This window comes from Argopecten irradians, chromosome 13, assembly GCF_041381155.1.
Source record: "Argopecten irradians isolate NY chromosome 13, Ai_NY, whole genome shotgun sequence".
Taxonomy (NCBI): Eukaryota; Metazoa; Mollusca; class Bivalvia; order Pectinida; family Pectinidae; genus Argopecten; species Argopecten irradians.
In genome coordinates this window covers 32,357,111-32,374,179 of record NC_091146.1, presented here as the reverse complement: position 1 = coordinate 32,374,179, position 17,069 = coordinate 32,357,111, and the positions used below count along the sequence as shown (strand labels likewise).

At 37.1% G+C, this 17,069-nt stretch overlaps 1 protein-coding gene across 9 annotated transcripts in view; it reads right to left on the bottom strand.

The window, feature by feature from the left end:
* Positions 1 to 1,104: 1,104 nt before the first annotated feature.
* Positions 1,105 to 17,069, bottom strand: part of LOC138306119 (myosin-2 heavy chain-like) — a 140,303-nt gene continuing 124,338 nt past the window's right edge. For 8 of the 9 annotated variants that reach the window (XM_069246479.1, XM_069246483.1, XM_069246481.1 and 5 more), the window contains 10 exons: positions 16,158 to 16,278; positions 15,887 to 15,994; positions 12,481 to 12,583; positions 10,246 to 10,322; positions 9,474 to 9,616; positions 6,671 to 6,703; positions 3,425 to 3,584; positions 2,129 to 2,251; positions 1,541 to 1,668; positions 1,105 to 1,270 (listed from right to left, as the gene is read on the bottom strand). In XM_069246479.1, coding sequence (XP_069102580.1) covers positions 1,120 to 1,270; positions 1,541 to 1,668; positions 2,129 to 2,251; positions 3,425 to 3,584; positions 6,671 to 6,703; positions 9,474 to 9,616; positions 10,246 to 10,322; positions 12,481 to 12,583; positions 15,887 to 15,994; positions 16,158 to 16,278 — 1,147 coding nt within the window. In that variant the 3' untranslated portion in view covers positions 1,105 to 1,119. The remainder of the gene's footprint in view (positions 1,271 to 1,540; positions 1,669 to 2,128; positions 2,252 to 3,424; positions 3,585 to 6,670; positions 6,704 to 9,473; positions 9,617 to 10,245; positions 10,323 to 12,480; positions 12,584 to 15,886; positions 15,995 to 16,157; positions 16,279 to 17,069) is intronic. The other variant, XM_069246484.1, reaches the window with a different exon arrangement.

Below are 17,069 nucleotides of genomic sequence, written 5' to 3'. Positions count from 1 at the left end.
ACTTCCCCCCTGACTATAACACATTACCTCCCCTGATTATAACACATTACCTCCCCTGACCTATGACATTACCTCCCCTGATTACGACATTAACCTTTCCTGACTGTGACATTATCTCCCCTGACTATGACATTACCTCCCCAGACTATGACAATTACCTCCTCCCTGACTATGTATAACCTCCCCTGACTATGACTATTATCCCCCCTGACAATGACATTACCTCCCCTGACTATGATTATCTCCCCTGACTATGACATTATCTCCCCTGACTATTATATTACATCCTCTGACTATAACACACATTACCTCCTCTGACTTAGACATTACTCCCTGACTAAGACATAACTTTCCCTGACTAAGACATTACCTTCCCTGACTATGACATTACCTCCCATGACTAGGACATTACCTCCCCTGATTTTGACATTAAATCCCTTGCCTTAATAATTATTATCGCCCCTGACTTTGACATCATCTCCCCTTACTAATGACATTACCTCCCTTGACGATGAAATTATCTCCCCTGACTATGACATTATCTCCCCTGACTATAACACATTATCTCCCCTAACTATGACATTACTTCCCCTGACTATGACACATTACCTCCCCTGACTATAACACATTACCTCCCCTGACACTGACAATACCTCCCCTGACTATGACAATTACCTCCCCTGACTATAACATTACCTTCCCTGACTATAACACATTATCTCCCCTGACTATAACACATTACCTCCCCTGACACTGACATTACCTCCCCTGACTATAACACATTACCTCCCCTGACTATGACATTACCTCCCCTGACTATAACACATTACCTCCCCTGACTATAACACATTACCTCCCCTGACTATAACACATTACCTCCCCTGACACTGACATTACCTCCCCTGACTATAACACATTACCTCCCCTGACTATGACATTATCTCCCCTGACATTGACATTATCTCCCCTGACACTGACATTACCTCCCCTGACACTGACATTACCTCCCTTGACTAAAACACATTATCTCCCCTGACTATGACAATACCTCCCCTAATTATGTTGTTATCTTTCTTGATTTTGCTATTACCTTAATTATGATAAGTGTAAACACCTGTTCTAATTAAAAAGTGACTTACTGGCAAAAGACCGTGGCCGTGCATTTACTGGCTGAGCTGTTGGTCTGTTAACAGTTACGTAAGATCGAAGGTTGTTTTGTGAGGCATTCACGAGTCTGTCTTCTGTCATACCAGGTTGTGTGATCTTAGAACTGGAAATCAAAAGAGGCAGTGTACCTTAATCTATAACCTATTCAATTTTTACATACACTATAAGATATTTAACACAATAAATCATTTTTATTGACTATAACTTTTAACTACAAAAGTGTTATAGATTTGATAGCTTAGTCACAAACATTATTGCAAAGTTAGTCACAAACATTATTACAAAAAACTCAAATAGCTGCATTGCCAAATCAAATAAAACATTATGAATATGATGATACATTAACCATCCAATCAAACTAAATGTTACAAACCTGATAGTGTTTTGACCAATCAGCATCCTGTTTATATCCAACTCCAATATACGGGGTGTGTTCATTGCATTTGGATTTTGTGAACTAAGAAAGTTTTCTGGATCTCCTCTTACTAAAGAAGAGTTCATCTGCAAGGGAGACAAAAAGATAAAAAAAAAAATACAAAACAAACAAACATGCTGCAGGATAGCATGCCAGGCAATTATTTCAATATCCATTACTTTCATATCAAATAACAGATATTATGGATCTGAATATATTGTTAACAACATTTGGTGAAATCTTTTAACAAAATTCAATGAAATTCCATGGACATCCATTTTGCTCCATAATATTTTTTTTCACTTCATTCAGGTCTGACCATTGTTTCACCCAATTATTTCAAAGACAAATTTAACAAACTAAATATCATGATATATATAAGTGTGATTTGAAATGAAGTACATGTTTGCAATATTTGCCAAAATTACAAAATCTCACGAAGTTCCATTCGCTCCCCTACCCCATCCTTACAATGGAACAGATAAATAATCATACAATGATACACAGTACACGTGAACAAGTCCAAGATCAAAAGCAACAACTTACACTCCAGGTTTGCTTTTGGGATGTCCCGACCCAGTTTAGGGAGGCCCCAGATATGCCACCTTCATCTCCCTCCAGAGGGCGCTGTACTTCCTGTTTAGGCACTGTAGTTTCGTGCGTCATTGACTGTCAAAAGGAACATAAGTGGTGATCAGAATTTAGAAGAAGATCTGTGTCCAACCAGATCAACAATTACAATAAAGCTACTGTTCCATAATGACCTTATATACGCAGTCACATGCACAAAATGCATAACTTCTCAAAGATTCTCCATTCACTCAATCATAACCAATATATTCCATTGTTGTTTATCATTAAGTTATTCCCTATAGGTATCCATTGTGACATCATTTTATCTGAAAAGCATGTAGCAATGGTACTGACTGATCTCTGATATAGGTCACAGTGACCTACTTACCAGTGTTCTTGGTACTGACTGATCTCTGATCTAGGTCACAGTGACCTACTTACCAGTGTTCTTGGTACTGACTGATCTCTGATATAGGTCAATGACCTAGTGTTCTTGGTACTGACTGATCTCTGATATAGGTCAGTGACCTACTTACCTATATTATTGGTAATGACTTATCTCTGATCTAGGTCACAGTGACCTACTTACCAGTATTATTGGTACTGACTGATCTCTGATCTAGTCAGTGACCTTCTTACCTGTATTATTGGTACTGACTAATCTCTGATCTAGGTCACAGTGACCTACTTACCAGTATTATTGGTACTGACTGATCTCTGATCTAGGTCACAGTGACCTTACCTGTGTTGTTAGTACTGACTGATCTCTGATCTAGGTCACAGTGACCAACTTACCTGTATTATTGGTACTGGCTGATCTCTGATATAGGTCACAGTGACCTACTTACCAGTATTATTGGTAATGACTGATCTCTGATCTAGGTCACAGTGACCAACTTACCTGTATCATTGGTACTGACAGATCTCTGATCTAGGTCACAGTGACCTAGTTACCAGTGTTCTTGGTACTGACTGATCTCTGATCTAGGTCACAGTGACCTACTTACCAGCATTCTTGGTACTGACTGATCTTTGATATAGGTCACAGTGACCTACTTACCAGTATTATTGGTACTGACTGATCTCTGATCTAGTCAGTGACCTTCTTACCTGTATTATTGGTACTGACTGATCTCTGATCTAGGTCACAGTGACCAACTTACCTGTATTATTGGTACTGACTGATCTCTGATCTAGGTCACAGTGACCAACTTACCTGTATTATTGGTACTGACTGATCTCTGATCTAGGTCACAGTGACCTACTTACCTGTGTTGTTGGTACTGGCTGACCTCTTATAAGGCGCATATTAGAGGCAGGCGTTGGCGCAGGAGCAAACGATGATTTCTGGTCTCTGTGAGGTGATAAGTTTCGATGTGGCCTGCTTGGTCTCGTTAGTTTGCCTCCATAACGAGCATCTTTGATGTCTCTGGAAAAATGAAGATCATGGATTAAAACTTTGTCTTAATTCTAGTTATTTTCTAGCAGGTATTTCAAATTTAATTTTGATTGAAAAAAAAATCTCAAAAACATTGTTATCTCTGGTATTTCATACTTCATTTTGCTTGAAAAAAATTATTCTCGAAAACGAACTCTATGATATCAATAATGAATATGTATTTGTTTTTGAGGAAGAAGTCCTTTGATCACATAGGATTTGCACATAGAATAGCAAACTTTGCTATTGCCTCATGGCAAAAGGAAAATTTGAGATAAATATTGTTGCAAGATATCACACTCAGTCAGAAGTGATAAGTATTGTATTTTGTATAAGTCTATTATTTAGGAGATATAATCAACATATATCACTGTAATTAATCAATAATTAATTAATTAATGGATCAAGTGGGGAAATTCACTCTAAAGATATGGATTAGAAACTCTTTTTATAATGACATACGATACTAAGGGGAGATAATATTCAAAGGGAGATAATTCTTGTAATTTCATAATGTACATTGCATATGGGGAGACAACTCTTTTTAAGGGATGACGATACCATTAGCAGATGATAATAACATAACATTTGCAGAGAATATATACACTGTATTGCACATTTAATTAGGGCTTTTCACCATTTCGGTGAAAAGACCTATTGTTTTTGTTCTGTTTTTTATTATTATTATTATTAGCATTATTATTATTATTATTCTACACTTTTTTGTGTTCAAAATGATAAGAGGTATGTCAATGCCTTATTGTTATATTGTATGGCATGAGTTGATGGGGTGACCGCAACATTTTTAAGTAGGTTAAAAATCCAAGATGGCCGCCATGACGTCATACCTAAAAAGTTTAAAACAGCCATAACTCAAAAACCGTTTAAGATACAGCAAATATTTTTGATGTTTTATGTAGATCGTATAAAAGACTAACTTTTATTCAATTACAGCAATTAGGTCAAAGGTCAAACAAAAAAGTTCGCTATGGGGTCAAAGTTCACGAATTTTTATTTTTTTTATTTTGCGAATGTCATTCTGATGAATTTGGTGTCTTTTATTTTTTGGTAGCACTTCCGGTTAATGCTATATGCCATTTTGAACAATCCTTTGATCTTTGCTAAATTCCGGCCAAAATGTTTAACATTATATATTGTCGAACTGAATGACTAATATAGTCTGCAATTGCTATAGAAAAGACCCCTCTAATGCTCTCTAACGTTTGATATGATTTTCATCTTCATCAAAAAAACAAAATGGCCGCTATGACGTCATTAACAACAACGAGGACCCAATTTGTTTTCTTGTTTCACATACAAGTGCAGATTACATATAGTTACGAGACCGTGTTTTGTGAAGGTCAAATCAACAGTAAAGGTCAAATCAACAGTGAAGGTCAAATCAACAGTGAAGGTCAAATCAATAGTGAAGGTCAAATCAATAGTGAAAGTCAAATCAACAGTGAAGGTCAAATCAACAGTGAAGGTCAAATCAATAGTGAAGGTCAAATAAACAAGTACATAATTATCTAAAAGATTTTTTTTTATTAGCTTTACATCCTATTAACAGCCAGAGTCATGAAAGGATATGCCAGGTTTGTTGGTGGAGGAAAGCCTGAGTACCAGGAGGAAGACCACGGACCAACAGTCAGTACCTGGCAACTGCCCCACATGGGATTTGAACATGTGACTTAGAGATGGAGGGCTTGTGGTAATATATTTCTTACTAACTAGGCCACTGCAGCCCTTATCCTAAATGCATTTTAATAAAAAATAGTTCAAATGTTTTAAACACAGTCTAACTGCTAAAATTCTAATATTAATAATTCTAATATCTATACATGTAATTTAATTACTTTAAGATACATTAATTTGTTTTTCTTTGATTAAATAAAGCAATTACAAATATGATAAAAGATGCTCCACTGCCAACAGAGCATCATTGATATTCGTCATTTGAACAATAATTGGTGTTTTAATCGTGTATATATGCCTAATTAACACAAAATATAATATGAAATAATTTATTTTGCCTTTGGTGCATGCACAATCAGTACTTAATTCCATATAGAAGCTCAATGCTGGTTATGGTGTAAAGAAAGTAACTTTTTCAACTTTAAGAAAATACTAAATCATCAGCTCCTTTGTTTGATAGTGAAAAAATACCATTTGTCAGTGGTGGAGCATCTTTGATTCATGAATATATTGCAAATTTTTTTTTTTTTTTTTTTTTATTTTACAAAATAATGTCATGATATTACATGTGTTGCGAAGTGAATTATTAGTAGACAGAATAATACGAATAATTGTGGGCTCAATCAATTTATAACATGTATAGTAATACCTCTCTAACTCAAACCACAAGGGACTCGGTTAATAATTTGAGGAATACGAGGTATTTCAGGCATCGACAGTCAAAGTCTTTGATACCAATGTATGACAAACTATGCATGTAAATGACATTTGAATTAACATTTTTTTTTTCCATTTAAACATGTTTAAAAGCATTTTAATTATCTTAAAAGTGATTTTCAACTGTTGTGATAATAGAATTCATTATAGATGGATAAACACACTCATTCAAATGGGACTAATTTCCATACGTACCATGTGATACCTGATAACGTTAGTGCGGGACTAGTATCTGCAGTGGTGATGGAATAACACTTTGTAATCTTCCCACTGAAATGACGTTAGCTCGTGATATCATTTTTTTGACGTCATTCCATCACCAAAAGAAACAATAGTCCTGCACAAATGTTATCGGGTATTACATGGTACATGAATTAGCCCGGGCCAATTCCGTTAACCAACAAATCTATTGAGCGAAATACCCGAGTGTTCAACATATGAATATGAATTAAGGAAAGCAAATTTATATCTGTTTGAGGAATAAGGGGTATTTGACGATCAATATCTGTTTGAGCTATCCTGAGGGTTTTGTGACATGAAATATACAGACCTATCTGGAGCATTAGGTCAGGACTATGGGATCGGTTTGATGAAACTCGTATTCAAGGAATGCGAGTTCGAGTTAGAGAGGTTATGCAGTGTTATCATAATTTAAATTCTCTCACCGCACTGTCAACGGAGCATTAAGATATTTAAACCTGGAGAAACATAGAAATATGTCTTACATAATTATTAAGGTATAAGTATTAAATATGTTACGATTATTCTCAATGACTGAAACATACAATCAAGTACGGAACAATTGACCAATCGCAAGGCAGTATATAGTCACAACTCATGCTCGCAAATGCTCCTGTACTTATTCAATATCGCAGAAAATATTGAAGCATACATAATACAAAATGCAAAGTTAGGTGTGGTACTCAGTAAGTCTGATTGACAGCTGGCGATCTGTCCTATGTTACCTGAGCAGATATATTTATACTGCTTTTGTGTAATATATTTATATCTAGATGATATCAAGGGTGAATTTATCTGATGAAGTCAATTATTTTAATTAACCTGTTAAACAGCTAATTACTGTAATTAGTAAATAGACGACAGATTCCATAGAAATCTAGTTTAATGCTTAAAGTGAATAGTCGGGCAAAGAAAACCAGTCTAAATGCGTTCATTGGCCTTCCAAAAGTTCTCGCATATTAATACGACGGCCAAGTTCTGCTTAGTTTCCCAGTTCTGACCATTAAAGTAAAGAAAAATTGAAAGCATTGAAAGCGAGGCTGCGTGGAAATGTAACCACGGACATAGTGAGCCGGGAGGACGTTTTAGAATTTCCATACTTTAAATTAATTTCTTCGTACGCAGACAGATTTTGACGAGAGATTTTATTTTTCCATTTCATAAGAAATTATACTGGATACATTCACACCATTTTTACCGACTTTAGCTATCCTTGCCCGACTGTTCACTGTAAACATTATATTAACATATGAAATGAAACCATTGGTAAACCCAAAACTTGTGAAATAAGAAAAAAGTCATAATTTAACTGGAAAACTTGTAATTTAACTTTCCAACTCTTAAAATAACTTCCCTATTTGTAAAATAACCATAAGGTTGTAATTTTTACGCATTTTCAGTTAAGTTACGAGTTTTTTTCCAGTTAAATTACGACTTTTTCTTATTTACGAGTTTTGGGCTAACCAGTGTACTGATATGTATCTTAAAATTTAAACTGAATATTTAGTTGCCGGTAGGTCAGACCTATTCAGTAGATCTACCGATGGTACAATATCATTCAAAACCACGTTAGATAAGAATATTTTATATACACCCAGTAAAACAAAGATTTATTCCTTCAAAGAAAAGTGATTTTTAGATCTAATCAATAATTAAAATTTACCTGAATATAAACAATAAATAAACAGCTCCAATTAATGTAAACAAACCTGAAAAGACTTGAACCTCCCAGGGCCCAGACCCAATTTACCTCATATTCTTGTGTCTTACTGACCAAAGTTATTTGACTCATTCACCCCTGAAGACATATTTAGACTCTTCCAGATAAAGGACTAGAACAGTTCATTATGAGATTTCAGGGGTGAATTAGTTAAATACTGGAATGTGGTAATGTGACACTCAAAACAATGGCTGCTTCATTAAACTGATATCAATCTATTAAAGCGTCCCGCATGCGGTGGGGTCAATGTTAGGGGTCAAAGGTCATACTACCATTAATCTCAACAATGGATTGTATTGATATGACTCTGAACTTCTGTATTATCAAGGATTTATAAGTGAGCAGGATTTGTCACTGTCTCTTTACACTACTAAACACCATGCGAGGCGCCGATATGAACTGGTCCGGGAATAAAAACCATTTTTCCCAACAAGTACTTGTCTTATCGAGTCAAAAGAAACACCATTGTAAAGCTTAATAAATTTCACAACGTTTAGTCATTGATTTAAAGGCCCACTACCTTTCCGAAACGGTTTTTGATTTTTAAAATGGGAATGTAAAACGAGATTAATGATTTTGTAGAGTTGCAAAAGTTATTAACTTAACGTAAATTACACTACACTTATTATCACCTCCTAAACAATTTAATTAAAATAAGTAAAATATTAATTTTCATAACGCGGGTCGTCTTATGTTTTCCCCCGTCGTCCTAAATACCGCGCGGTAGTTGACTATCACTGCGGCAGACGGTAAAACAGCGAAATGACTCTCCATTGTGATCATATATTAAGCAGGAAATCTTGCATATGTTTGGTGTTGTAACCTCATCTTAGGCCATCGGTATATATTTTCTGAGGTAATTAATGTTTTTAAGAAATCTTTATATTTTGCGCCTGAAAGGTAGTGGGCCTTTAAGTACAGAAGATTTAAAAGAAATGCCTTAAATTTTCATTAAAAAAATACTACAGCTCATGAGATGACGGCCCGCTTCAGAAAGTAAGACCGTAACCCTCACACCCACAAGCTACATCAAAGGTTGTGCCGCCAGATATCAAAGAAAAATCTGTCGTAGTCCAATGTCACGATCAGTGCACAAACACAAAAGCACTTGCGCTGTATTCGTCCAAAACCCAGAGCAATGAATCCTTCTTACTTACAAAACCTTAGTATTATAAAGAAAATCATTCCAATTAAATAGTCTGGTGTCTTTATAGTGTATAGTTTTGAGGGTCAATCCGTGGTAGTTTCTTGATAAAGCTAAATTGACACCATATACCAAAATGTTCAATTGCTCATTCTCTTTTGGAAAAATAATAGAGTCAATATTTTTTACCATGCGGTGGGGTCAAGGTTATGGGGTCAAAGGTTGTATAGTCAAATACAATGATACAGGCTTTCAGTAGCTAGAACTTCAAGTTTAAAAGTAGATCACCTTTAAATTCCTCTTTTTTAGCGTTGAATATATAAGTATGTATTTATGTGTATCGGTATAGTTAATAGAACTTTACCTGCCCCGGTAGGAATACATGGGCTTGATGAGGAATATTCCTGATTCTTGTTCGATTGAGTCTAGAGTCTCCATCAGGAGGTTTGCCAGGCGAATTCGTTCAGATCCCATCTGGTCCATTTTGTCCGCCCAAGTCTTTGCACGCTGTAAAAAAAAAAAAAAAAAAAACTTCTTTATACGCCGTAATTTGTAACTAACCAGTGCGTTTAAGAATTGTAACAAAGGGAGTCGCTTATCATTGAACCAAAATGTTGTGGACGAAAAAAGTCAGCCACATCGCCACTCTTTCTGTACTCATTTGTATTTGTAAAATTAAAACCTATGCATTGTAATCAATGTTATTCTCAAAAATGTTGGTAACTTTTGGTAGTGAATAACATATTAAAGCTCTTCTTGATTCATGAGTATGAAAAATTTGGCACAAATATGACAATTTTAAAAACGATAATAAGAAATGATTTTTATCCCAAATCCCTTTCATAATAAATAAACACAGTTAGTAGACAGTTTAAATTTTATCAAAAAACTAACATTTCACAGATTTTGAAAACAAAATTAGTTTGAAAAATGTAGCCATCAATCTGCAAATTCGCTGCGGAACATTGGGTTAAATGAAATATAATTGTAGGTATATAAAACATATTCACCCTGGCAATTCATAATGGGTTATTCCAATCTTTAAAATGGAAGAGTTCATATGTGTCTTTAGGGGTGATTGAGTTAAGATACAATATATATATAGGTATAATTAATTCCGATAAAATAAATCATACCTCATTCTGTAGTGCCTCCATCTTGTCAAGAATTTCAAACACATTTTCATTCAGACTCTTGCTCTTTTTGACATTTTCTGGGAAATAAAAGACAAGAAAATTGGTGAAAGTTTGGAATTTTTTTTCATCATATTGATGTCAGCTAGATTACAGGATGACCATATCAAAATTTTCATCATTTTCTCATCGATTTCTACAATTTTCATGATTTTCACCATCGTGTAGAAAATTGATTTTTTACCATTGTCTTGTGGTCTAATCTGGCTATGAAGTATTATAAGATGCTTTCATATGTGGATATTAAGGATAGAGATATTCTACATTTTGTGATCCTGAGGGTAGAATATCCCTATCATTCATATCTAAATACGAAAGAGTATTTTTCTCTCATACCTTGACGTTTTATTGCAATTTTACTTCCATGATTTTTCGCCATTTTAAAATAAATTCGAAAACAATGCGACTGAAAGTCAATTCTCCATACATACAAATTGTGTGATATCTTCAACGCAAATTCCATTATTTGTATCTTTTAACATTAAAACTGTACCAAGAAAATAGTAATTTTGTTGATGCTGTGATGTCAAGAGGCTTTATTTCATGGTTAGCCATGCAATACAGCCTCAGGAGACATGAGTTTCTTTCATACCTACACGTGTAATACTGGCTGGTCCAGGGCAATACACTCATGTCTCCTGAGGCTGTATTGCATGGCTACCCATGCAATAAAGCCTCGTGACGTCACGGCGTCAACAAAATCTCTATTTCCCCGGTAAAATTTTAACATTTTTTTCACAAATATGACTGGTTTTACTATAAAGGATGCAAACAACGGAATTCGGTATGAAAATATCACGTTATTTTTCATGTATGGAAAATTGCCTTCCAGATGTCGATTTCTTCGAATTTATTTCAAAATGGCGGAATATTATAGCTGTGAAATTGCAATAAAACATCGAGGTATGAAAGAAAAATACTCTTTCATAAGTGGATGATAGGGATATTCTACCCTCGGGATCACAAAATGTTGCAAAACCCTCGGCAAGCCTCGGGTTTCACAACATTTTGTGACCCTCGGGTAGAATATCCCTATCCTTCATATCCACTTATGAAAGCGTCTTATATTATTGCCCTAGACCAACCAGTATTACACGTGTAGGTATGAGAGTATATATATATTTCATACATTTCTGAATAATTCAATTTAATAAGTTACACTCATTTCTATTGCTCAGAAGTTTGAGGTTATTTTTCCATAGACCAAAAGAAATGTACATCAAGTATTATGACATCACACATATAGAACGTTTTTGTGGGGAGTTTTAAGAGTGGCAGCTATTGGCAAAACTGAATTATTGGCTACTATATAAATTCGCCACAACTCAATTTGTTTAACTGTAAAAAGTAAATAAAAGCATGGAAATTAATGCCTACAGTACCTCATAGACACCTATGAAAAAAAATGTTTGTCCGTTTTTTGTCTATGACTTCATAACCCCAAAAGATATTGAGAATAATGCTTATAATTTAATTCAAATAACTCACTCAGGTACTAATTAGATACAAATTTCCGTGATTTTACGACTTTTACAATAAAACACATTGAGTTGTGTTGCAGTGATATCTTATCCAATAATTCAGTTTGGCCAATGACTGTGCCGCTTTTAAAATCCCCTGCGAAACCGTTTTGTATAATGACGTCATAATACTTGACATACAATTATTTCATTCTATTGAAAAATAACCTCAAAGATCTAACCAATAGAAATGAGTGTAACATATGAAATTAAATTTTTAAGCATTGATCTCAAGATCTTTTAGGTTTATGAAATATAGTCATAGGCTAAAAAACCGAACAAATTCGCGTCTCTATGAAATCCTTCTGCATCTATGACTTCATAAACCCAAAAGATATAAAGAACAATGCTTAAATATTTTTTTAATCAAATTGTCGTAACCATTGCAATGTCTCATAAAATTATCTTCCCCGCAAAAATCACAAGCTATTCTGTATTTGCATATTACAGAGTTATCTGCCCTTGTTTGTAGGTATTGATCGTGACGTCATGAGTTTGCAAGCGTAATATCATAATTTTGGGGAAAACTACGTGAATTGCACTCACGTGAAAATAACGACATCATAATGGACACCTACACACAAGGGAGGTTACTCTGTATTATACAAAGACATAATAAAACACCAGCTATACAGCAGTACAGGCTGACATTACTCACCTTCTATTTCCTTCATGCGACTATGGTGGACGTATTTACGAACAAGGTGAGCCAATCTCTGGGCTGGGAGTCCCACGTAATCCTCCATCTTGTCCAAAGCATCCTGGGAATCATATATTAATTTTTTTTATGCTTAAAAATTTTAATTTGAAGCTACATCAGAAATAAAATTCCATTTAACACCTATTGCATTGTTAACTTGTAAATGCAGAATTCTGTTTTTTTTATTTTTTTTATTTTTCAATAATATTTCTATAGGAAGAGACCCATTGCATCCATCAGGCTCCTGAAGTCAGTCAGTGATTTTATTAATTTGAAATTTTAATCTATGAAGAGTGTTTGATTTCATCAAACTCTGAATCCAGAAGAAGAGTTTGAGTTGTTTTGACCTTGCCCTCTGGTCCCTGGGGTTTGACCAGGACCTATATGGATATGATGTTAAAATGCTATCCCAGGCTATAAGATCTAAATCAAGTTTGACTCATTTCCTATGAAAAATTGAAAACAAGAGGCCCAGAGGGCCTGTATCGCTCACCTGGTTTTTTGTTAGTAATTATCACAATACTCTGACAATTAGAAAAATAAGCAAAATTGACTCCCAAAGTTTAATTTTGAATCACAACCATACAATGATGCTATTGATACCATACAAATATGCTATCCAATACATAGGTTCAGAGACAAAGTAATTTATATGAAAATAGTAGCCTAATTGACCTTTTTGACCTCGCATCTATTGCCGTTTAAGGCCCCGGGGGTCAGCCCTATCATTTGTACAATTTCAAATCCCAACCCTATTAGGATGCTACCATTGCATTATAAGTGCTCTTCCATTCTTAGTTGCAGAGAAGAAGTCGTTTATATGGAAATAGCCAAATTGACCCCTTTTGACCACGCCCTTCAGGCCCCCGGGGGTCAGCCCCATCATTTGCAAAATTTTGAATCCAAACCCTATAAGCTAAAGGATGTAACCATTGCATTATGAGCGCAATCCCATGTTAAGTTGCAGAGAAAAAGTCATTTATATGGAAATTGACCACTTTTGACCCCGCCCCTCAGGCCCCCGGGGGTCAGCCCTTTCATTTGCTCAATTTGGAATCCCCAGCCTACAAGGATACTACCATTGCATTATGGGTGCTATACCATGCTTAGTTGCAGAGAAGAAGTCATTTATATGGAAATAGCCAAAATGACCCCTTTTGACCCCGCCCCTCAGGCCCCCGGGGGTCAGCCCTATCATTTGCACAATTTTGAATCCCCAGCCTACAAGGATGCTACAATTGCATTATGGGTGCTATACCATGCTTAGTTTCAGAGAAGAAGTCGTTTATATGGAAATAGCCAAATTGACCCCTTTTGACCCCGCCCCTCAGGACCCCGGGGGGTCAGCCCTATCATTTGCATAATTTTGAATCCCCACCCTATAAGGATGCTACCATTGCATTATGGGTGCTATACCATGCTTAGTTTCAGAGAAGAAGTCGTTTATACGGAAATAGCCAAATTGGCCCCTTTTGACCCCGCCCCTCAGGCCCCCGGGGGGTCAGCCCCATCATTTGTACAATTTTGAATCCCCACCCTATAAGGATGCTACCATTGCATTATGGGTGCTATATCCCATGCTTGGTTTCAGAGAAGAAGTCGTTTATATGGAAATAGCCAAATTGACCCCTTTTGACCCCGTCCCTCAGGCCCCCGGGGGGTCAGCCCCATCATTTGTACAATTTTGAATCCCCACCCTATAACGATACTACAATTGCATTATGAGTGCTATCTCATGCTTAGTTTCAGAGAAGAAGTCGTTTATATGGAAATAGCCAAATTGACCCCTTTTGACCCCGTCCCTCAGGCCCCCCGGGGGTCAGCCCCATCATTTGTACAATTTTGAATCCCCACCCTATAACGATACTACCATTGCATTATGGTGCTATCTCATGCTTAGTTTCAGAGAAGAAGTCGTTTATATGGAAATAGCCAAATTGACCCCATTTGGCCCCGCCCCTCCAGGGCCCCCGGGGGGTCAGCCCCATCATTTGCACAATTTGGAATCCCCACCCTATAAGGATGCTACCATTGCATAATGGGTGCTATACCATGCTTGGTTTCAGAGAAGAGGTCATTTATATGAAAATAGCCAAATTGACCCCTTTTGACCCCGCCCCTCAGGGCCCCCGGGGGGTCAGCCCCATCATTTGCACAATTTGGAATCCCCACCCTATAAGGATGCTACCATTGCATAATGGGTGCTATACCATGCTTAGTTTCAGAGAAGAAGTCGTTTATATGGAAATAGCCAAATTGGCCCCTTTTGACCCTGCCCCTCAGGCCCCCGGGGGGGGGGTCAGCCCCATTATTTGTACAATTTTGAATCCCCACCCTATAAGGATGCTACCATTGCATTATGGGTGCTATCCCATGCTTGGTTTCAGAGAAGAAGTCGTTTATATGGAAATAGCCAAATTGACCCCTTTTGACCCCGCCCCTCAGGCCCCCCGGGGGTCAGCCCCATCATTTGTACAATTTTGAATCCCCACCCTATAACGATACTACACAATTGCATTATGAGTGCTATCTCATGCTTAGTTTCAGAGAAGAAGTCGTTTATATGGAAATAGCCAAATTGACCCCATTTGACCCCACCCCTCAGGCCCCCGGGGGGTCAGCCCCATCATTTGTACAATTTTGAATCCCCACACTATAAGGATGCTATCATTGCATTATGGGTGCTATCCCATGCTTGGTTTCAGAGAAGAAGTCGTTTATATGGAAATAGCCAAATTGACCTCTTTTTGCCCCGCCCTTCAGGCCCCGGGGGGGTCAGCCCCATCATTTGTACAATTTTCAGTTAGTAGCCCATAAGGATGCTACCAGTCAAATTTTGTTGAAATCCGACCAGCGGTTATGGAGAAGAAGTCGATTGTTGACGGACGCCGGATGCCGGACGCCGGACGCCGCGGTATCCCATAAGCTCACCTCGGTCCTTTGGACCAGGTGAGCTAATAATGTTCATAAATGTGTTTCCCTATACCAACTATATATTGAACCCCTCCTCAAGGGAAAATCTGAAACCCTAGAGCTATGAAATTCACAAATTGTGTAGTAAGAGAGCCCTGAGATTTTTCAATCTATGAAGAGTATTTGGTTCCATCAAATCTGTGAATTCAGAGGAAGATTCTTTTAAATTTTAGCCTTTTTTGACCCCTTTTGGCCCTGCCCCTCTGGCCCTGCCCCTCTGGCCCTACCCCTCTGGCCCTGCCCCTCTGGTCCCCGGGGGTCAGCCAGGATCAACTTGGTTATGATGCATAGAATAGGTCATAGGTCATGAGACTCAGGTGACCTAAAAAAATGTTATAACTCAGAATGCAACAAAATTGGCGAGATTAATACAAAGAGTTATCTCCCTTACCTTGTATTGATCGGGATTCATTTTCTGATCATTTACCGCTCTCTTCATAATTTTGGCATTTCGCTCCGAGTCCAGACGAGTAAACATAATAGCAGAGTCGTTGGTTCCCTGTAAATAATCGAACAAGAATATTTTCCATTCCATTTTTCAAAAAACATTTTGCTTAAAGGCTATTATTCTTGAAGAACACTGTCTACCCATTGTAAACACAAGATTTTGCCATTAATATTTTTTTTCTTCAAAGTTTTTAGACAGCTAAGCGTTTACTTACATGAGGTGATGTTGTGTCAGATTGAGGCCGTAGTCGGCTTGACGATCTTCCAAGGTTAGACAACTCTCGCTGTAAATCGTTGATTGTGTCCTGCATCTCCATCATAACAACAGTGTTATGTCTGTAACCATAGCAACAAAAAATATCAAATAAAATTTGTCAATAAAGCAACAGAAAAATATCAAATTATGTCTGTAACCATAGCAACAAAATATATAAAATGAAATTTGTCAATAAAGCAACAGAAAAATATCAAATTATGTCTGTAACCATAAGAAACAGAACAAGAGGCCCAGAGGGCCTGTATCGCTCACCTGGTTTGTAATGCCAAATAATGTTCTGAATACATGCAGGTTCATTGTTTCTTTTCTGAAGGAATTCTAATATAAACCTCTAAACCCCCTATTGGCCCCCACCCCTCCTGCCCCCTGAGGGTCAGAGCCAAAATTTATACAAGTTCTGTCCCCCTTCCCCAAAGGATGTTTGTGGCCAAATTTGGTTACAATCCATGCAGAACTCTATGACTAGTAGCGATTTAAAGGATTTACCTCTATTTCCCCTATTGGGCCCCACCCCTTCTGCCCCCGGGGGACCAGAGCTAATATTTATACAAGTTCTATTCCCCATCCCCCAAGGATGTTTGTGGCCAAATTTGGTTACATTCCATTCAGAACTCTATGACTAGTAGCGATTTAAAGGATTTACCTCTATTTCCCCTATTGGGCCCCACCCCTCCTGCCCCCGGGTGGCCAGAGCCAAAATTTATACAAGTTCTGTTCCCCTTTCCCCAAGGATGTTTGTGGCCAAATTTGGTTACAATCCATGTAGAACTCTATGACTAGTAGCGATTTAAAGGATTTACCTCTATTTCCCCTATTGGGCCCCACCCCTCCTGCCCCCGGGTGGCCAGAG